Source organism: Theropithecus gelada, chromosome 1 (assembly GCF_003255815.1).
Source record: "Theropithecus gelada isolate Dixy chromosome 1, Tgel_1.0, whole genome shotgun sequence".
Taxonomy (NCBI): Eukaryota; Metazoa; Chordata; class Mammalia; order Primates; family Cercopithecidae; genus Theropithecus; species Theropithecus gelada.
The window spans coordinates 148,982,361-149,004,959 of record NC_037668.1 but is presented as its reverse complement, the minus strand read 5'-3'; the positions used below and the strand labels follow the sequence as shown (position 1 = coordinate 149,004,959).

At 37.2% G+C, this 22,599-nt stretch overlaps 1 protein-coding gene across 16 annotated transcripts in view; it reads right to left on the bottom strand.

The window, feature by feature from the left end:
* Positions 1-22,599, bottom strand: part of ESRRG (estrogen related receptor gamma) — a 641,686-nt gene that overhangs the window by 145,975 nt on the left and 473,112 nt on the right. For 14 of the 16 annotated variants that reach the window (XM_025358687.1, XM_025358775.1, XM_025358716.1 and 11 more), the window contains one exon: positions 6,073-6,189. The exons of the other annotated variants lie outside the window; for them this stretch is intronic. In XM_025358687.1, the coding sequence (XP_025214472.1) occupies positions 6,073-6,189 (117 nt within the window). The remainder of the gene's footprint in view (positions 1-6,072; positions 6,190-22,599) is intronic. 16 annotated transcript variants of the gene reach the window in all.

Sequence of the window (22,599 nt, the reverse complement as noted above, 5' to 3'; positions counted from 1 at the left end):
AATCACAGCAGTCTGTGTTGAGATTTCAGATGCCCACAGAAATCAAACCATACTGACTGCACTTCAATATATTGACAAGAGCTGGGAGGAAATGTGAGGAAATAAAGAGCGAAAGTTTTTCAAACACAGGCAAAAATACACAATCAGTACTTCAGTTCCTACTTATTTAAATACCTATTAATTGCTCTACTGTGCCTTCAACTCTCATGTCTGTTAACTTTGAAAAAAATAACATATTTCTTGCTCCGCTAGGAAGATGAAAAGCATCAGAAGAATTTTCAGTTAAGACAAAATTCACAAGTAGCACATCTCGTTATCCATATTTATCAAACCAGAGCTCCTATGGTAGTTCCAGCTTCATTGATGTAGTCATCATCATCATCATCATTGTAATTATAAGTCTCTTGGTGTCATATATTGGAATAATGTTTCTATAGGCATTATATCATTTTTAATACTATATATGTAATTTCAGATTAGAAGGGGTAAGAAAGAATATAGTCTAACTGCTCCCCTGAAGATACAGGAATGGAGACTCTTAGAAATGAATGGACTTGCTCCAAATTACATCACAGTATTGGGTAGTTGAGAAATCAGAAATAAAAGCTAAAGCATAGGCCAAGGCGCAGTGGCTTATGCCTGTAATCCTAGTCTTTTGGGAGGCCAAAACTGGAGGATCACTTGAGGCCAGGTGTTTGAGAACAGCCTGAGCAACTTAGTGAGATGCCATTTCTACAGAAAAAGTTAAAATAAAAGTAGCATGGTGGCATGCACCTGTAGTCCCAGCTACTCAGGGAGCTGAGACAAGAGGATCACTTGAGTCCAGGAGGTCAAGGCTACAGTGAGCCAAGATCATGCCACTGCACTCCAGCCTAGGGGACAGAGCCAGACCCCTTCACAAAAAAAAAAAAAAATGCCCACAAAACTTTACGTATGAAGTTAACAGGATTCTTACAATTCTCCTTGCTCATTTTAAAATGTGTGCCACTTTTCCATTTTCTTTGGTGGAACATTAGCTTTCTCCTCCTCCTCTGCTTTCTCTTCTTCCTCCTCTTCTTTTCCCTTTCAAGACAAAGGAGTAAGTTCTCCTTTCTGAAGCTAAACCAGTAATTTTAAAGCTTTCTTCACCTGGAATGTTGTTAGTGAAAACCTCTGCTTGGGTTAAAGCTCCTTTTTTTCCTTTTTACACTGTTGTCTCTCTTCTTTTGACCTGAGGTCAGATATTAAAGACTAAATTTCCTCATGAAATTTCTGAGCAAATTTTCATTTATTGATGTGCTTCTATAAAAAGTTTGGAAAGCACCCCTAAGGCCATTGACATTGCCAACGGATAACAAATTACATGACCTTGGGTTGGTCTAGCAAGTCAAGCTCATAGCGTCACCTGCTAAGCATGTACTAGATCCTGTATCTACATTAAATCTCTTGGTCTTCACAAAAACCTCACAAAGTAAGTTCCACCTTCAGTCTCATAGTTATAAATAAATAGGCTAAAGTGAGTGAGTCTTAGAGAAGTTCTTTAACTTGCTCCAAGTCTCAGAGGTGGTAGAACCAGGGCTTGAATCTACGAGCCACCTGGCCCCGAATCTTGACCCTTAATCTCTCTGGCCACAGTAGCTAATGTTGACCTGGTCCTTACACTAGGCTACATAGTATGTTAAGCTCTCAACCTGCAATATCTCATCGGATATTTACAACAATTTGTTTGCAAATACTATTAGTGGTGCCATCATTTTACAGATGACAAAATAGGAGATTAGAAAAGTTAAGTAATATTTTTTTAAGGCAAAAGAAAAAGCACACTTTTCTGGCATGAAATAACAAAACTGGTCCTCTAAGTTGCCTCGTTTCATCTACACTTTGGCATGCAGGCTGGCCTGGCTAAAGAATATAATGTGAGTGAATGTGAGACTTTTGCTCACCTGCAAGAGTAAAAGAAAAATATTTGAGCTGCCAGGGTGAAAGCCATCGTGCCAATAAACATCAAAACAGCCTTTAATCCTTTGATCAGTGAATTCTATACCTAAATAAAATGATTATTGCTTTCATAAAATGTCTCTGTTTGCTACTGACAGAAAGCAAACTGAGCTAGTATGTCCTGCAATAGCCTTTAAATAACCAAGGAGAGAGATCAAAATAAAAATAAATCTTGACCAGATTTATAGGTGCACCTTGATTAGTTCTTGTTATTTTCCTTCAAATAAGCAATACCTGAAAAAAATGAAAAGGGAATGTTGAGACCAGATATCATGTAATAGATGGGCTTTCTCTGACATACAGTATGGTATAATGACAGAAAAAAATAATGCTGGCCCATCATTTGTGACACTTACCAGCTAAGTAGAGGAGAGAGAAAGACAAAGAGGATTTTTCAGGATGCTGAATGGTGCCACCACTTGGATTTCAACAAATTATCATTTGTTTTACTGTACTTCTCAAAGTTTTGTTGTATTGCAGCATTTTGTTGCTTTCTCTAAGACAACACATTTTCCTTTTCTTCAACTGGTACAATTTTTTGGAAAAATTCTAACATTAAAATCAAATGTAGTGTATTCAAATATAATTCCATTGCTTGCTAATGAGAAAGCATATCTTATAAGAATTTTAATTACGTACAATGTGATGAAACTGGAGTTGTTTACCTACTAAGCCATCACTTTCTCCTTCACACTGCCACCAATGCTCAGATATCTTCTCAAAGTGAGATGCCATAATTAATAGAAATGCCAGTCAATAGAGCTAAGGATTATTATTTTAAAAACAGTATAATTCTCATTTTTCTATAAACTACTCTTTTAATGAAAACCTCATTTCCTTCAGGTCACACTTTATCTGCAATGGATTTGGCTAGTTGAATAAAAATACCTGTTAAAGGAGAGAAAGTTCCCATCAAAGCTGTTGAAATCTGATTTCATTTCAGATTCTAGAACTAATGTTGTTTTTTGTTTAAATAGATTTTGTCTGTCAATTTCCAGACCTGCTGTGCCATCAGCCTGTATGGACTGCTGTGGTCAACACGGGGGTTGTAGCAGCAAATTTTATTATGGACTGGTAATTGAATTGAACAGGTTTACATTTGAATAGATTTACTACATCATGATCTCTGACATACTGCATGGGACTGAAATCCCTCTCCATCCATAAAGATACATTTAAGACAGTATCATTCTCTCCAGGCTTAGAAAGCAAGTCTTGAACCAAGGAGATGGCCAAACATAATTGTGCATTTATATGCAGGGTACCATGCAATATTTCACTGCGTTTTTTAAGTACAGAGGAAAAACAATATTCCATATTTACTCATAACCATCCCATCCTTTTGATTTGGTGGTTGTGGGAGGTGGGGGGAGGTGTTAAAGAACTGATATTTTGCCATCAAAGTGGGCATTAAGAAGTAAAGGAAAATAAATTATTATTTGAGTATATCAGCAACAGCAGCAATTCCCTAGAAAACAGATACTTGCTTGATAACAGCAATTGAAGAGGTGTGAATTATAGATAAGCACTGTCCCATTCACTTTCGTCAACAATGTTTAATTAAACACAGTTCACACCTCTTCATTCACTCTTACTGCCCTTCAGGATTGTTCCTGCTAGAAATCACAATGGAAAAAAATATTTAAGGAAAAATATCTTCTTTAAACCTGGAAAAACAAATGGTGTGTAAATTATAGCAGTAAATCAAGCTAATAAAAAAATTACATATTCCTAGAATTTGAGGTGTCTCCATGTAATTCAGTATTTCAAAATAAAACCTAAATCTAGATCAATACCACATCAATACAAACTGTTCATTCTTGTATTAGTTTTAGAACTTCTTAAAAATGGATTTGCTTTTGAAAAATAATCATTCCTCAACTTTCAAGTATTTGAAATCACTCTTAATTAAGTCTTTTTGATTGAGCATAAGTTTAGTTTGAGTCTCTACAACGAAACTAAGTGGCAACATAAATATAATTAAGGCCAGAAATTGACTGTCAATCACTGATCACTAACTTTCAGAAATATGTTTTGTTTGTTACTCTGCTATAGGGGTTAAAGCAATGGTTAAGATAAAGGACTCCTCTTCACAAACGTAAGCTACCACCATCATCCTAACTGAAAGAAAAACTCTGTCATGTGGGTTGGGTGGTGGTTGTTTTAATTATATGTTTTCCTTTATCAAAATTGTCCTTCTGGCAACTTCACGTAAGTTTTCTCTAGCAAGAACCACCTAATCTGTCTTTTCCACTGTCATATCACTGGAGCCTGGAATAGTGCCTGGAATATGGGAAGACCTTAGTACATATTCAGCAAATGGATTACAAACATAAAACATGTTGACTCTGAAAAATCCTAAAAGGGTCAAAGGCTATACCGTAAAAAGTACCCCCATCCTCATTTTCATTCACCAATGTGACACTGTTACCAATCTTTAGGTATCCTTCCTTCCTTCTACTTCTCCATGTATACACATGTGTATATCCATCACAGTGTGTACAATGTCTGCCAGCCATTCTCCTTTCCATCTCTCTCTACATACATATATATATATGTATATACACACACTTTCCCATACATACACACACACACACATATATAATGAATCATACTATTAAAAAACTTGTTCTTATATATTATTTACTTAGTAATGTATCTTGGTCATCTTTTTGTAAAACTTTATCATAACATTATACACTTCTTTGTTTATAGCTCTTTCTCAAGGGAAGAGCAAAGTTGAAGACTAGAAGAATTTAAGAGGGTCTTCTTTGTTCCTATTTGATAAGTAAAAGTCAGAGAAATACAATGTGAATTCCATATATCCAAACATAATCTGATCCACTCATCTTCCTATAATATTGTTCACAGTAAAAATCTTGAAAGAAGAACAAATCAGGAAAAATTATGACACCACGTGACGGCACTCACTCATTTACACTCTGATTCACTGTTGGTGAATTAATATGTGAGCCTATTTGGATTTAAAAGTTAAAAAATAGGGGATCTCACCGCCAGTAGTCGTGGCCGAGTGGTTAAGGCGATGGACTAGAAAAATAGGGGATCTCCAGTAAGAACAAAATATAATAATAGGACAAGCCCCAGAAATAAAGCATAGTTCTGTGATGCAACAGAAGTTATACATTTAAATATTTAATGAATCTAATTTTCTGTTCAAACATTAATTACCAACATTTCATTGTGTTACTTTATAAAACTGTGTTCATTTCAAACCTGGGGAATTTTCTGAAGAAAAGGAAACAGAAAATTCTAAATGCAGCATGTAAAAATGCACATTTACAAACACACACACAAGTACAGCAATGCGTAAAAGAACAAAAACTGAATCACAGGACTCACAAAGTAAAGAAAACATTTTATCCATCTCCAAGCTAACATGTGAGTTTCGCTAGAAATGCTGAAATATACAAATATTTCAGGACCTTTGACATGTGTGGAATAGTTGAGCGGCATCTAGAATCAATGGGCTCAGTTCCTGGCTCCACCAATTATAAACTGTGTGAGCTTAAGCAATTTGTTTAGCACAGAATACATGTCACTGTTACTATTTTATGTTTGTTGTTGTTATCCCCAACTGAAAGCAAATAGAAAGCAATTTTAATATCATATTTCAAGCCATTTGTAATAGAAAATAAACTCTAAAAGATAAGGTTGGGAAAGAATAAAGAGTGCTTTAAATCCAAGATTAATTAAAAAACAAACAAACAAACAAAAAAACACTCTCTGCAAACCCAGTAATGAGAAGAAAACCAAAAATTCAATGGCAGTAGCCTCTTGGTTTGTCTTTATCCTTTGTTTTCTGCAAATTGTAAAGAAGAAAAAAGCACTACAGTCAAGCATACCTGGTGTGTTTGGCTGTACATCTGCTTCTCCTACCTTGTCCCGTCCTGTCAATGTCAAGTGGTTAGCCATAAGTTATCAGAAAGTTCAGGTATAAAGGAGTATTCTGCCATCAGAGTCAGAGTACTTACTGTTACCTCATCTTTTTCTGGTTTCTCTAAAACTGGTGGAATTTTTTGCCTCCCATCCCCACACCAAAATCAAAAGCTCAGGGGCACTAGAAAAGAGCCTTACCTTCTTTCAGCATGCCCACTTTTAAACACTTCATGAAGCGGCAAGCCTGGCAGGATTTACGTCTGCGCTTTGTGATTTCACATTCATTCGTGGCAGGGCAGCTGTATTCTATATTGCCTACAACACAAGTTTGAAGAAAAGTTGTCAGATTTGCAAGATCCAGAAAACATTAGCATCCCAAAGGCAATGTCAACTCTATTATTCTTACTCCCCCCAACCCCGAAAAATGTCACATGAGACTCAACAGAAATGTCACAAATACCAAGCTAGATGTTCTGCTATAATCACAAAAGATATGTGGGGCAAGGAGAACACACATGGCAAAATGCTTCAATAGATGAACTTTAAAATTAGTCTTCAAAACATTATGCTGAGTCCACCCATGCAAAGGAAGAGTCTTCCAGAATCTTGTGATCCAAAAGAAATTTCAAAATAGAGTATGTTCATGAAAACACAAATATCAAAACCAGATTCTTGGATTGCCAATCCTGGATTTATTCTGTTTCCTAATACTTTGGTGCATCAGGCTTCTTGTCTTTCTGACATTGAACAATATAAACTTCACTGTGGAAAATGGTATGTAAACAAATCTGGGATGTTATAGTAAGCTCCTAGAGGGTAGGGACAGAAATTACATAGTTGTTGCTTTAGCACTTACCAGAGCCTTACAACACAATTCTGTGCTTGATAAATGCTTCCTGATGATGGCGATGATAATGAAGATGATGGTCATCATCATTATCATCATCATCATCATCATGATATGTGTTACATAATTTGCATAATTAATTCCAAACACTGAAGTTCCCTGATGTTAGACTAAAGAATAAATTGCTATGAAATTATATATTTTTAATATTAGACTTTGTATCACTTATGGTAGTACCTACATATTTAAAATGGTAACTAAGAAACCAGAAGAAGATCCAAACTAAATTTTTTTTTTCAATTAGTACCAATGACAGTGTGTGGGATGTGCTCTGGGGCTGCCTACAGCTTTGTAAAGAAGCTGCCTTTAAAATAAAGCTTTTCTCCCCTATCAGCTCTGTCACATAGTGCTTGAAGGTCTTTCGTTACTTCCTAACCCTTTCCCCTTGTGATTAAGTGCATTAGTATCTTAATGAAAATGCATTCTGTTTATTGCCCTCTTGGGAAGGGGGAGGTCATCACACCAAATGCATAAATTGTCATCAGCGACGGTCCGAGCATAATTGCAATTTTGCTGCTCCATGTTTGCAATACTCAGGGTCCATCCAAGTCCCCTGAAACATGCGCAGATTCTAGTAATTAGCATAGAGTCTGCCTGGGACTACAGCATTGATGAAATATTTCAGAGTTAATCACACTTTGTAAACACTGATTTATATTGACTACCTTTCTTCAGACTGATGTCTCCTCATTAAATATCACATTAGTGGATTGCAGGGTAGTACAAAGACTCAACTACTCAGCAACTGCTAATTCAACAGGAGGTAATACCTAACCACTTATAACTACTGAAAACTGGTTAAGTATGCATGACTTGAAAGAAACACATTATAATTTCAGATAGCCTATCAAAATTGCCTAAATTAGCATTCTAATTCAGGGCATTTATAATAATAAAAGCAACTACTTTTTAACAGGAGGTTAAATAATAAGAGTAATATTAATTGCATCAACAGAAGTATATACCATCACCTTCCTTGGAGATATTACTGATGCTATACTCTTAGAAAACCAAGGATAAGTCAAAGAAACCAGAGTGGCTGGGTCACAGTTAAGAATAAAAGTATTTATAATCTGAACTTTAGATGAAACATTCTTCACTGCAGAGTTTCTTTAACCATTTCTGAATATTTATTTTGCATCAAAAGAGTTTTGCTAGTAATTTTCTAAGGGTTAATTAGTATTCGACTACTAGATCCTTCCAACCTGTACGGCTCCCCCTATATTTACTTAAAAAGAAACAGGTCTTTGCTGTCTTAGGAAGGACTGAACAGTGACTGGTTAAAAGGAACAGAAAGAAAGAGAAAAAAAAAAAGTTTGCCAAACAGCATTCTTTTCCTTTTTTCTGCCTGAAAAGTCAGTATGAAGTAACACTTTCATCACTTCCCTTATCAAGGTATGAGTGCTAGTCCTACCCACCTTTAACCCAGTGCTAAAAACTTCTACCAGGATGATCCACTGCCACAAACATAATCATCATTCTTTTCAAACCTGTTCCACTTCCTCTTTGAAAACTGTATCCCCATCCTTCATATCAACAAACTTCTGACAAGAATGCACATCAGGCATGTGTGAGCTCACACCTGGACTATGGCAGTTATCCCCTCCCTGGGCTTTTTGCCTCCGTCCTGACCGACTCTAATCCACACGGCATACCGCTGTCATCTTCCTCTCCCCAGGACTGCTTTGATCATGTCATTATGCTGATTTCAAAAAATCAATAGAATTATTTGCCTTTCTGGATGAAATATAAACCGTAAGGCTTACAAACAGGGTCTTCTTCCAGCCTTTCATTTACTTTTCCAGCAATATTGCAATTGTTACCTAACATGAACTTTTTGAGGCAGCCAATTTGATTTATTCATTTTTTGCTAAGTGTTCTTCAAACTTTCCTCTGAGAATTATCTATCTTTGCCACTTTTTCTACTTAAAATATTTCCAAGGCTCCTTGTTCAAGCCCAACTCCATTCCAATCTTTCATGAAAACTTCTCTGACTATCCCAGAATATGATTTCTTGGTTTCCATATCTTTTCAGGTACTCTCATCATATCCAGACAGACTATATTTTGTTATACCTTTCACACACATATTACCCATTGGATGGTAAGATACTAGAGGACAATGGACATTTTTTATGCAGTATAAAAACCATCCAAGCTGGGCACAGTGGCTCACACCTGTAATTCCAACACTTTGGGAGGCCAGGTGTGGTGGTGCATGCCTGTAATCCCAGCTACGTGGGAGGCTGAGACAGGCGAATCGCTTGAACCCAGGAGATGGAGGTTGCAGTGAGCCATTGCACTCCAGCCTGGGCAACAAGAGCGAAACTCTGTCTCAAAAAAAAAAAAAAAAAAAAGTCTAGTTAATTTTTCAAAATTGTGAACAGTAGCTTTGACAAAAATGGAAAAAAGTACAGCAAAAGGGGAAAGATTATGCCAAAAAAAATTACAAAAGCTTCTGAGGAGTGAAGTGTGAATAAAAGAGGAAATCATAAAGGAAATTATATTATATGGGAAATAAAAATCCATACTGATATGAATACAATAAAAATAAAAGAAAAATAAAATAATACAGATAGATGGTGCTAAATGAGTTATATAATTTTTATCTTACTATATAATTCTTATTGGTATTGTCAAAATGAGTGCTCTCAGAATTGGAGCTACATTGGAGAAAATATTTAGGATTGATTCAATAATAGTAGCTAAATCTATGAATGACTCATCTAGGAATAATTATGTAAAGATTTTAAATCTCTTCAAAAGGCAGAAGGGAATCTGTCAAATAACGATATGAGAGTTTTAGATCACATTTAAAGGACTCTGGTCTCCTTTTTATCCATTACATTCTATAATTCTTCAATGATAATAAGAAATGTAAAAGCAGGGGAGGTTTTCCTAGTGTGTTAGAATGAAGTGTTGAAGTAGGACCTCTGCATTATTCCTTGTTGAATCCTCAGTGCTAATCGATGAGCCAGGAGTTTTGTATTACGGCTGGTTTGGGATAGAGAGAGGTGGTTCCTGATATTAAGGAGTCCACCAAGAGGAGACAAGACGTATAAACAAACAATGCAGTTTAGTGGATGGTGTCATGGTTCAGGATGCAGTACTGGCATACTGGTAAGTACATACATTCCCACAAACACAGGGATTATGCTTGGGAAGATCAGCAAATTCTTCACTAGGAGCAAATGCTTGAACTCTGCCATGAAAAGTAAAGAAATGACTACGTTGGGGTGAAGGAGGTAAAGGACTCTTCCCAGAGCGACAGCAAATACAACATATGTGTAAAAATTTCACCATGAATGAATGGAAGACATAGTGGTCCTAGTGTCTTCACAAACGATATATTTTCAGCTGAAGTGTATAGAAATTGTTTCTGATTAACTGGGTCCCTTTCACAAATATTTTTTTCAATAAAGTTGCCTTGATACATATGGATAACCTTGATTTCACTAAGTGACTCTGGTTTATATCTTGAAAAACAAGTCAACATCATTGTAAATAACTTATTTGCTGGAGGAAAACCTCTCTAATTTCCAAGCCCTCCCATTGAGTTACTCAGTTCATTGTTGTTGGCTATGATCACCCACCCAACAAAATCTTTGATCCATGTTAGAGTCTACAGAAATTGTGCCCTTGAAAAACCTTCCCTGGTGCTTTTTCTATTCAATAAAGAAAGGATTTTATCCTAAAAATGTGCTGCCCCAAGCACCTGGGTAACGATGTTACATCTATTTTGGTAATGGTTCAAAGACATTACTCCCAGTAGACCATATGATCTCTACGGGGCACTTGTTTTCCTTCCATTCTCTAAAGGTGGAAACTAGACAAAAATATTTCCAGTAGCAACTATGGGCACCTGGAATGTGAACACTGGATATTCACTCAGGAGGATGCAGAAGTTATTGTTCACAGCATAGGATTTTCATTTCAGACACGGAGTTTTCTTGGATTATAGCTTGCTATTTTCTGGGACACATTTGTTAGATGGCACCAGGGACTGAATTGGGCAGCTACTGATGACACGACTGGAATTTTCCCAGTTTTGTCAATAGCTAGGGAAGTGTGCTCTGCTTCAGAGGGAACCAAATCAACATGGAAGCTCTGGATTTTTAAACCAGGCTGACAAGAATGATAGAGCAATTTATAATATCTCCTGGCGGCTTTTCAGAAAGTCCCGGGCTCTGATTACTTATTTCAGAGTCTTTTGTACAATTAGTTTGCAGGCAATATAATTTTCTCACTTACTGCTTAATAGAATCTTGCAGCTAGCTGGCGGAGAGAATAACAGGGTGTATGTAAAACTCCAGCCTGGAGTGCCAGTGGATAATTTGTATATTCCTTTCAGTCACTTAATGGACTTTTACAGTTTGGCAGTGAAAGGGCTGAATGATGTAAATTAGCATGGCATCTCAAAATAAAAATATATGTCAAATCTTTATTCCTGAATCACATCACTCCCACATGGTAATGATACATTTGGATTTATGTAGTTCCTAAGACATGTCCTCTTTTTCATACATAGACATCACAATTGTAAAGCCGATTTGAAAACATCTGTATATTTCTCGCAATTGTTTTAATTTTATTAACAGAACCAAATAGCCTGCAATGACCCACAGGGCACTCCAAGTGGGGTTTATTCAATTGTTTTTCAACATTAAGTGATTTAAAAATAATGGGATTTGCCTCAGTACACAATTACAGAGCACTGAAATCTTGCAGGCAATAATCTGTAGTATTTTTGTTTTAAATGCCCTAAAACATAAAGAAGTAAGAAAGAAAGAAAACTCTGTCTTTATTGTATAGTAGCAAAGGTTTTTCCATTTTTACAGTCATCCAACTTTCCTTTTTTTCTTTGTTTTTCTTTCTTGTTTTCAATGGTTTGTTTCTAGCTATTCTGTGCTCATTTCCACCTGAAAAAGAAAATACTATCTATAGCTGAGATTCATATTATGGAATAGTAATTTATTCTATATACATAACTTTTTAAAAGTCATAATTACATCAATGAACACGTAAGTTAAGGGAGTTATATGTTTTTCAAAGAATGCATCAACAGTTCGACTTCAAATAAGTTATGTAGGAACACTACATCTGTTCTCAAGGGATACCATCAAATACTTTTTGGTGCTTCCTTTAGAACTGCCACCAGAGCCACTTTACAAGGTATAAACAGGGATCGGGAGGCACTATATTATATCTCACTTTCACCCAAACGTATTGCCCTTTCCATTTTGACATCAAGCCAGATGATTTTTGTTCATTACTAAATTTTAAGTCTACCCTTAAAGGTCAATGATTTGCCATCACTGAAGCTATTGTGAGACTCTGTTTCAGGCTCTAAAAGAGGATTTCCAAAAATACTACGAGAAATGGGTAGTATCACTCTACTAATGGACCCCAGACCACCTGCCAGGTGAGGTTGTGGCATACTGAAGCGGGAGGAGAGAAGCATCACATCAGGTTAATAGTTAGAGCTGACTCTTATCAAAGCAATTTCACACACAGGAGTGTGCCCAAGTCTCAGACTCTTTGCCTCTGAACTGTCTCTCTACCACATAAAAAATGAGGTGGGGAACAGGAAGGTATAGACAAGATCTTTTGCTAGTTGATTCTTTAGCATTCCATAAGATTAAATTCTGACAATCATAAATGTAGTATATAAGAGGCATACAGCATAGCGGCGCAAATTGCTGCATTTTCAAGGTGAAACTCAAGCCTCACTCCCAAATAGGAATGGACGATGCTTTGCCCTTAAGGGAGAAAGACTGGAAGAATATTCACAAGCAGGCAATGTCTAGTGACTGGAGATCACACACTCTGGTTTCATCCTACAGTGTCCTATGTTTGGGAGAGTCACCAAGGCTACAGTCTGTGCCAGTTCTGGCCACTCCCTGTGCAACATTTCTAACAATAAGATTCTATTCCTCCACTGTATTGAATGAAAAATGCTTAGCATTTAAAAATGCTAAAAAATGAGAACAAATTACTTAGCCTTGATTTTTTTCCAGTTTTTAAAAAAACTACATCTTCTCTCAGGTTCCCCTAAATTTGTAAATATGGGCATTCTTTTATCACTTTAATTCTACAACTATCAACTAAACATTAGACATTGTGCATGTTCATTTTAGGACAATTTTTTTATTATTATACTTTAAGTTGTAGGGTATATGTGCACAATGTGCAGGTTTGTTACATATGTAGACATGTGCCACGTTGGTGTGCTGCACCCATTAACTCATCATTTACATTAGGTATATCTTCTAAAGCTATCCCTCCCCCTTCCCCCTACCCCACGACAGGCCCCGGTGTGTGATGTTCTCCTTCCTGTGTCCAAGTGTTCTCATCATTCAATTCCCACCTATGAGTGAGAACACGTGGTGTTTGGTTTTTAGGACAAAATTTTTGTATGTCCATTCTATGTCCATCTTTAGTATGTTACTTTGCGTATAGTTAAGAAAAATGTCTGAGGAGGAACGTGTGACAGGACGGGAGGAGAAAAGAAAGAAAGGTCAGGAGCTGTGGCTCACTCCTGTAATCCCAGCACTTTGGAAGGCCAAGGCAGGTGGATCACCTGAGGTCAGGAGTTCAAAGCCAGCTTGGCCAACATGGCGAAACTCCATCTCTACTAAAAATACAGAAAAAAAAAAAAAAAAGCCAAGTATGGTGGTGCACGCCTGTAATCCCAGCTACTCAGGAGGCTGGGGCAGGATAATCACTTGAAACCAGAAGGCGGAGGTTGGAGTGAGCTGAAATCATGCCAGTGCACTCCAGCCTGGGTGACAGAGCAAGACTCCACCTCAAGAAGAGAAAAGAAGAAAGAAAAGAAAAGGGAAGGGAAGGGAAGGGAAGGGAAGGGGAGGGGAGGTGAGAGGAGGGGAGGGGAGGGGAGGGGAGGGGAGGGGAGGGGGGGGAGGGGGGGGGGGGAGGGGAGGGGGAGGGGGGGGGGGGGAAGGAGCAGGGGGAAGGGGAGGAGAGGAGAGGAGAGGAGAGGAGAGGAGAGACTAGACGAGACGAGACAAGAAGAGAAGAGAAGGGAAGATGCAAACCTAGGTTCAAATTCCAGCTCTACCATTTTACTGGCTGTGTGAACTTGAACCAGTTGCCTTTGTTACCCACAGTTTGCTAAAGTACAAAAAGAGAAATAATCATATCTGCTTTATAACTTTGTAAGAATTACATGAAATGAAGGTATTAAGATCATATACATATGGTTTTGATCCCTTTTCTGAGGAAAAAGGAGAGAACTGTCTTAAGATCCCATTTATTGTTATTTATCTTGAATCCTAAGGCTTTAATCTGCAGTTTGCAAATATTATAAAATAAAATAACCTTCCTCAGATTTATGCAAGGGTGTGAAAATGAATGCGCCATTCACTCAGAGACACTGAAAGTAGATTTTGTCCTTTCAACACTTCTAGGGAGAGCATTTAGCTATGTTTTACACATATTGAGAAGGAAAGGAAGACAGTTGTTCTTGAAAGTACCAAAATGTCTGAGAAGTGAGTTTCTGAGGCATCAACTACATCTGCTCATGAACACTTCCTGTCTCTACCTTGGAGCACACACAGTGCCTGTCGCTGAGTATGATCTGATTAGAACAGAGGGCAAAGCATTTGCAAAGCTCTTCAAAAACCTTATTCCTGCCTTATCTCTTGCCACAGTCCCAGGTTGCCTTCTACCCCATCTCAACCCCACCCGCTTGTCTGAAACCTACATGGCATTACTGGAAGTTCCTAGAAAGCAGCATCCTTTCCCCCTGCTCCTCTCTATGTGCTGCTTCTATCATTTCTTCAGGGAGATGATTCCAGGGCTCCTAAGACTGAGTTAGGGGTCCTTGTGGATGTAACTAGTTCATCCCGCACTTACCTTTCAGATGAATCACTCTCTTAGCACTTAACGCACTTTATTATATGTGTCTGTGGAATTGCCCCCGTTCTGTCCCAACTGTATATTCTTTGAGGGCAGCATCTTATTCCCTTCAGAATCCTCTGTGTACAAGAGAATGTCAGATCAAGTCAATGACCCATTGGAAACACTAATTTGTCAACTTAATTTTTAGTGAGTCTGTTATTCATTCCCCCATTTTAGTGTTTAGCCCCAAATTATTCATTAAAAATTTAGAATAAAAGTGTTAGCTATCCACTAAGAGTATATTATTTGGCATAAAACAACACAGACTTATAGGATATTTGATTTCAAAGAGATTCTAAATTCCAGCTGCTTCAGCCCCCTTGTTTTATGTAGAAGACCATAAAAGCAATAATATGTAATGACTTATCTATTATCACTAGAACCTATGATCGCTCCACACTCTTTCTAAGAATATGAGTTAGTTAACTGCAGAAATGAGACTAAAACTGAGATATCCCAACATCCAGTTCAATGGCCTTTAAATGCATCCACAAAAGCTAAGATATCAATACCTAACAACAGGATAATAACAAACACTGAGACTCTCAGGTACTCTTTGATGTGCTTTACATTATGAACTCCCATTTTGTGATTAGAGATTTAAGGCAGAGAGAGAATAAGGTAACATACCCAGAATCATATTGCTAACAAGCGCTAGAACCAGGATTTGAACCCAGGCAACCTGGATCCAAAGTTTGTGCTCTTAAATCTGAGGCAATGCTGCCTAACTCTAATCTTTTAAAAGTAATTAATTAAATGTTGTTAAGAATAGAAATAAAAACGAAAGTTTCATCTTCTGAAAGAGCACTCTGCATAGCTGTTGCTGTTGCTATTGTTACCAGTCAGAAAGGAAATGTTGATGCCTGACATAGGAGCCTGAGAGTGATAGGTTCAGGGTGGATCTTGGCATTGTCTTTTGCTGTTGTCAGACTTATGGTGTAAGGGCAGCTGTGGGATAGGATAGGGTTGCTTTCAGAGAACAGAATCTCTCAACACCTCAAAAAGAAATCCCTCAACTTGTCTCTGTACCAGTATGGTTGGTGGCCGGTTTAATTCCACAGAAACCAAACAGAGCATGTCACCAAAGCAACAGGTGTCAGGGTGTACACAATGCATTTTAACAATCCCAAAATAATATTCTTGTTCATGATGGAAAAAAAAAGTAATCCATAATCATGAGGGTGTGTTCTGAAATACGTTTAAAAAGGACTGGTAAGTGTATAATAAAAATACACTAGTGAAAATGATGGAGAATATAAACGTCTCTCATCCAAGGACTAAAGAAATCCAATGTTTTTAGTTCTGACATAATGATGTCTCCTTGTAAAAGGCAACTGTTTTTTACAGTGTAAAATGCATATCCTACATGATGTGTACAGTCTCTTCTTCTTAGTTTTTAAGCTCTTACAGTACACAGATCATGTCATAGAAGTCCTTATAAAAGAGCTCAAAGGTGACCACTGCCACAAGAAATATATAATATCTGAGCTGACCACAACTTCCAAATTTGCTGTGCTCTATATCCAACATCGATTTTTACATGTTCTTCTTCTACCTGTGAATTTTAAATAACCCTGATGCAAGTCTGCCTATCTGTCTTTCAAAACATGCAACAACAACAAAAGGCTTGTTAATAAAATATTCTTGGAAAATAAAGCAATGCTAATTACATCTAATGCATTCACTATCTTTGGATAGAAACGGTTTCAATGTGTACATTTTACGGTGACTTTTGCAGACTGGTACAAGTTCATATGACCAGTTAGAGACATTTGGATCATACCTTGTATGACAAAAGCAGTTGATTCTTAAATAGAAATTTTACTTCTTGAGATTTCCCTTCTACCTTGAACAAGTATAACCTTTTCTAATACCATCCCGAAGTACTTCTGTTCTTGGATGCTATCAACGTGCCCAAAGTTTGTCAGAAAAGAAAAAATGGAATTAGAGTTTGCTTTTAAGATCAAGTTCATATATTCAACAAATATCTGCATCCTCTAAAATTAATACTGATTTGGGGAACTCCTTCTTGACATAAGTAATGGTAATTGATCTGTGTGTAAGCTGTAGGAGGCAGTATAACATATGGATTACGAGCTAACATACTGGAGTCAAATTGGGCTGCCTCATTCTACCATTTTCCGTTTGACTTTGGAACAGCTCTTAAATTTGGAGTTACCTTCTTTATGAATTACAAGTGGATGGGTAATAATAATTGATACATTATGGGATTGCTATTAATATTAAGTAAGATGATGTATTTAAGATGCTTAGCAGAGTTCCTGACAGGGAGTGAGTATTGATTATAATATTAGCAATAATAACAGCATCATTACTGTATTCAGGGAAGGAATGCAGGAGAAAGAGCTAAGAGCGACTCAAGAAGTGCCCCAATGTTGGTTCTCAGCACGGAAGTAATGAAGTGCCAGTCAGAGAATTTCTTCTGGCCTTATGCTTGTCAGCCAAAAGACAAAGAACTGATATCTGAGTCAAAAGGCACTTTGTGAGAAGCAAAAGCGAACCAACCAACCAAAGAGTATGCCATGGACTCAGTCATAAAAGAAGGTAAAACATTCAAAAAACAGTAATTACCCCAAGGGTCAGGGAACTCAGACAGGGCTGCTGGCTGGATTAAGAGAAAGACGAGGAAAGCCCAGAAAACAATGGAAGCTCCTGGCATGTAGTCTGTATCTGAAGTTTAAAATAAAATCTGTATACCTGAACTGTCTGCTGTGTTAGAGATTTCAGATAAGTGCCTTGCATCTCCCTACAAAGAGTAAGAAAGAGAAGTATAGAGGACAATTGAGCAGGGAGAGCTGGGGGAGTTCCTGTTTGATGATTGTCAAGGGACATAGGGTAAAAATGCCTCCTTCACTGTGGGATATTTGTTTAACTCTAACTCTTCCACAGAAGAGCAGGGGTTTGGTTGGCAAGCTTTTCGGAAAGGCCCAGATTGTACATATTTTTGTCTTTGCGGGTCATTCAATCTCTGCTGTGACTCCTTAACTCAGCTGCTGTAGCACAAAAGCAGTCACAGGCTATACTAGAATAGGTGTGGCTATGTTCCAATAAAACTTTCTTTAGCAAAATGGATTTGGCCCGCAGGCCTTGGTTTAGCCATCTCTTGTCTAAACCATATGGACAAAAGGCTGCAATGACAAAAATACTTTACAGTCTATCATCCATTATTCCTTTCTCGCTCACGACTCTGTAAGGTAGTTTCCCCCAAGTTAGGCACAGAAACTTTTTAAAGAAATCTTTGTAAATTGATAATAACTGAGAAGAACAAATGGAAGAATCAGTTGGAAAACTTTTGCTCTAAGTATCACAAAATGCGAAATTGTTCTCCATATAAAACATGGGCGAAGCTCTCGGCACAGTGAGGTTTTTCCAAAAGCAGGAGGCACTTTGGGAGTAGTGAAGATGTTCTGGAGGCCAAAGCAGGGAGAAAAGGCACACTTGAGGACAACACATAGCGCTACATTCCTTCCTTTGAAGATTTTTGTGCTTATCTCTGATCGTCCTCAAATGGAAACTGTAAATAGTACACACTGAAAGGAAAATGGATATCAGAATGTAGATTTGGGATATGTATTCAGATTCATGCTAAAGGTACATTCAGATTTTCAGTTCTACATTCTAAATTAACAAAGATGTCCTTGAACTAAATAATCTCTCAGGAATATTCTTTCTAGTATCATTCAGAGACGCCCTTTCTTTAAGTCTGCTTGAGATAAAATGAGATTTAATTCCAAATAATATAGCAACTTTTTGTTAAAAATAAAGATTAAAAAAAAATTTCTCCTTCTAACTAGCATTCATCATCATAAGAAGAAAAAAAGGCCAAGACCAACAACAACAACAGCAAAAAGGGATTGATTCTGAGCTGCCTTCTGGAGTGGTCACAAAGTTTATGCAAATGGACAACTATTCTCACATCAAAACAGGAGAGAAATAAACCTCTTTCTTCCTAAAATAATTAATTAAAGAATACAGAAGTGTCATCAGTGGAGACAGATTTTTGAGATCAGTCTAAGACTAACAAACGAACATTGGGTGGAGAAATGAATGTCAGATGACAAAAATCCAGAGAACTGACACAGGAAACGGAAATGGTGGTGGCACTCAAGCATTGTGCTCTCAAGCTTCACATTTAAGGGATTTCTAAAAATGAATTACAAAACGTTTAGGTATTTTTAAGACTTAGTTCTGACTGTCTCCTTTCTAAAAACCTTGACTATTATCTAATCGTAACATTAAGCATATTCTTAATTCCTCATTTTTATTCTAATAACTTAAACAATTTTGCCCATGGATTAAAATTCTCTCAAGAAAAATACAATCTAAAATCATTCAATCTTTTAAAAGCTTTTAAAATATACAAGGCAGTGTAATGAAAGGGTTAAGAGGACAGGCTATGGGTTCAAGATTTTGGGGACTCAGTTGTTCTTTGGGCAAATACTTCTCTGTGCCTCAAGTTCCACATCTATAAAAGAAGACAATATAATAATGATAAGACTGCCTACTTCATTGGGATGATTAAAGAAATAAGATAATTCATGTAAAGCATATAGAACAATGTGTGACACTTTGCAAAATCAAATATATTCATTATTATTATAAATTAAACTAATATATTTATTATTACTATTAATATTATTATAGGCCAACAAATTCTTCATCTAAAGGCATTGCATTAAGCTCAGGAATCTTAAAACAACTATGTACATTATCCATATATATAAGCCTAAGGTGATAAAATATTAGAAATTTGGTGTATTTATAAATTTGGTATATATATATAAAATCTCCCAAAAATATTTAAACATTCACCTCCGATCCTTTAGGATGGTCGCTACTGAAGGAAAAAAAAAAACAAAAAACAGAAAATAACAAGCACTGAAAAGAATATGAAGAAATTGGAACCCTTGTGCTCTGTTGGTGGTAAAATAAAATGATACAGCTGCTCTAGAAAGCAGTATGGGAGTTCCTCTAAGAATTATAAATAGAATTACCATGTGATCCAGTAATTTCACTTATTGGTGTATGTATATATCCAAAAGAATTAAAAATAGAATCTCAAACAAGTATTTGTACACCCATGTTCACTGCAGTAGTATTTATAATAGCCAAGAGATGGAAGCAACCTAAATGTCAGCCAAGAGATGAATGCACAAAGTAAACGTGGTCTATCCGTACAGTGGAATGTAGTAGTCCTCTGGTATTTGTGATTTCACTTTCAGCAGTTTCAGTTACCCAAAGTACAGTAGTACAGTAAAATATTTTGAGAGAGACACTATATTCACACAACTTTTAGTACTGTATATTGTTATAATTGTCCTATTTTAGTATTAGTTATTTTTGTTAATCTCTTACAGGGCCTAATCTATAAATTACACTTTATTATAGATATGTATGTATGGAAAAAAAAACAAACAACCCTCATCTCTATACGGTTCAGTCCTATCCATAGTTTCAGGTATCCACTGGTGGTCTTGGTACACATCCCCTGCAGATAATGGGGGACTCTTGTATTATTCCATTTTTATAAAGAAATCCTGTCATGTACAGTGACATGAATGAACTTTGATGATACTATGCTAAGTGAAATAAGCCAGTGACAAAAAGACAAAGACGACATGATTCCACTTACACGAGATATCTAGAGCAGCCAAACTCATAGAAACAGAAAGAAGAATGGTGGGTAGCAGGGACTGGGGGAGGCAGAAATGAGGAGTTGTTTCATGAGTGCAGAGTTTACATCTAGCATGATGAAATACTAAAGACTCATAAGCTATTGCACAATCATGCACATACAGTTAACACTAATGTACTATACATTAAAAAATGGTTAAGATGGTAAATTTTATGTTTTTTATCACAATCATTTTTTAAGTTTAATGTCGTTTATTTTAAATATCAGCAGATTAGCTTTCAAGTATAAAAGCTAAAATACTACACCAGCACCCTGTACCTAATTTTGAGCTTATGTGAAACTTTTTAAATTGTATAAATGAGCTCCAGTGACTAGACCGTTACATCACTGAAGTCTCATTATCAGCAACTTTAAAAGAAAGTGAATTCATGTGGTTTATAACTTGAGTGAGTTAATGTGTTTTATAACTTCTAAGAAATTGTCTAAGTTTATCCAGTAATATATCAGGAAAACACATCAATGCCCTGGGCTTTACCAAAAAAAGAAAATAAAGTCCTGACCCATGACTTTACTCATGTCAAAATTCTGAACCCCACCCAGTCATACCTCACCAGTTGCCTAACAGCTTCCATAGTTTGACTTTCAACAAGAACTGATGTTACCTTTCTTATGGATTTAGCAAATCATATTGAGTCATATTCCCCCACAACGAGTTACCAAGCAAAAGTGACTCACATCAGTAGGAACCTCTGACAACACAACTCTCATCATTCATTTCTGTTTTCTTTCCTACATTTAGAGTGAACATTATGATATACCCTACCTGGCTTTACCCATAACCAATTCTGAGTTTACGGGAGGAATGGCTTTTATTGTATAATTATTTGAACATATGTACACAGACATGCATTGTGAGAAATATAAAGCACAAAGTATCATTCCTATTGTTTTGCTCTCAAGCATTTAACATGGTGTTCGGTAGACTGGGGCTTTCTAACAGGGTCTGAAGCAACCTTATTTGTCATGACTTGGTTCTGGGTTAAGGGAGCACAAGGAGGAATGAAGGAAAGCTATCAGAGTACTAAGAAAGGCACTGATGTCTTTGTTTGGGAGTTTATCTTGTAATCAAAGAACTGCCTCCAGTACCTTCATCAAAACAAATAGTCATCAGATAATAGAGATTATGGATGGCATGTCCTCTGGGGAGAGTCCAGTGATCTGTAGGCAAAGAGTCAGCCACACCCGCTTCCTGAAAGTCCACTCACAAATGTAAAATTCTACCTTGCAAAAGGTAGAAAAGTCAATGGCGTTTTTATAAGAATTAATTGGAAGTGATCTGTGAGGTCTCTTAGACTGTAACATAAAAACAACACAAACCTCCTTCTCAACAGTTACTTGCTAGGAGAGCTCATAGACTTCACAGGTTGTAGCTTGGGGCAGGTTAAGAGAACTCCCCTCCCCCCACCAAAAAAAAATCACTGGAAGAAATGGCAATGCAAGGGCTTCTTTTCCATAAAAGAATGATTGAATCGGGAACAGGTACGTTTCAGTGGCCCAGACGGGTCAGGATAGGGGATGCTCCTACACTGGAACCAGAGAGGCACCGGGTCTTACGCCAGCTACACCCATAGTCGGCACCTGGAGGGCAGCTTTGCATCCATGCTGCTCCTTCTGAGGACACTAGCTCAGGAGAGCCATGGGGAATGGCTTTTATTTTCTGAGTGCAGAGGGTTTTATTAAAGGAAAAATAAATAAGAGTATAGGCTCTGATTAAGCATGCGTATGTAAAGAGAATTTATTCCAGAATTACATCCGTATTTTTTTGGATTCTAATATAGGCCACATCACACAGCAGAATCCATGAAATATGGGTTTATGTAACAGATACATTACACATTCGGTTAAAGTATAAAGATAGAACTAACTTTAGGACAGGTGCAGTGGCTTACGCCTGTAATCCCAGCACATTGGGAGGCCGAGGCGGGTGTATCATCAGAGGTCAGGAGTGAGAGACAATCCTGGTCAACATGGTGAAACCCTGTCTCTACTAAAAGTACAAAAATTAGCCAGGCATGGTGGCATGTGCCTGTAATCCCAGCTACTCAGGAGGCTGAGGCAGGAGAATCACATGAACCCAGGAGGCAGAGGTTGCAGCGAGCCAAGATCACGCCATTGCACTCTAGCCCAGGCGACAGAGTGAGACTCCACCTCAAAAAAAAAAAAAAAAAAAAAAGAAACACCAA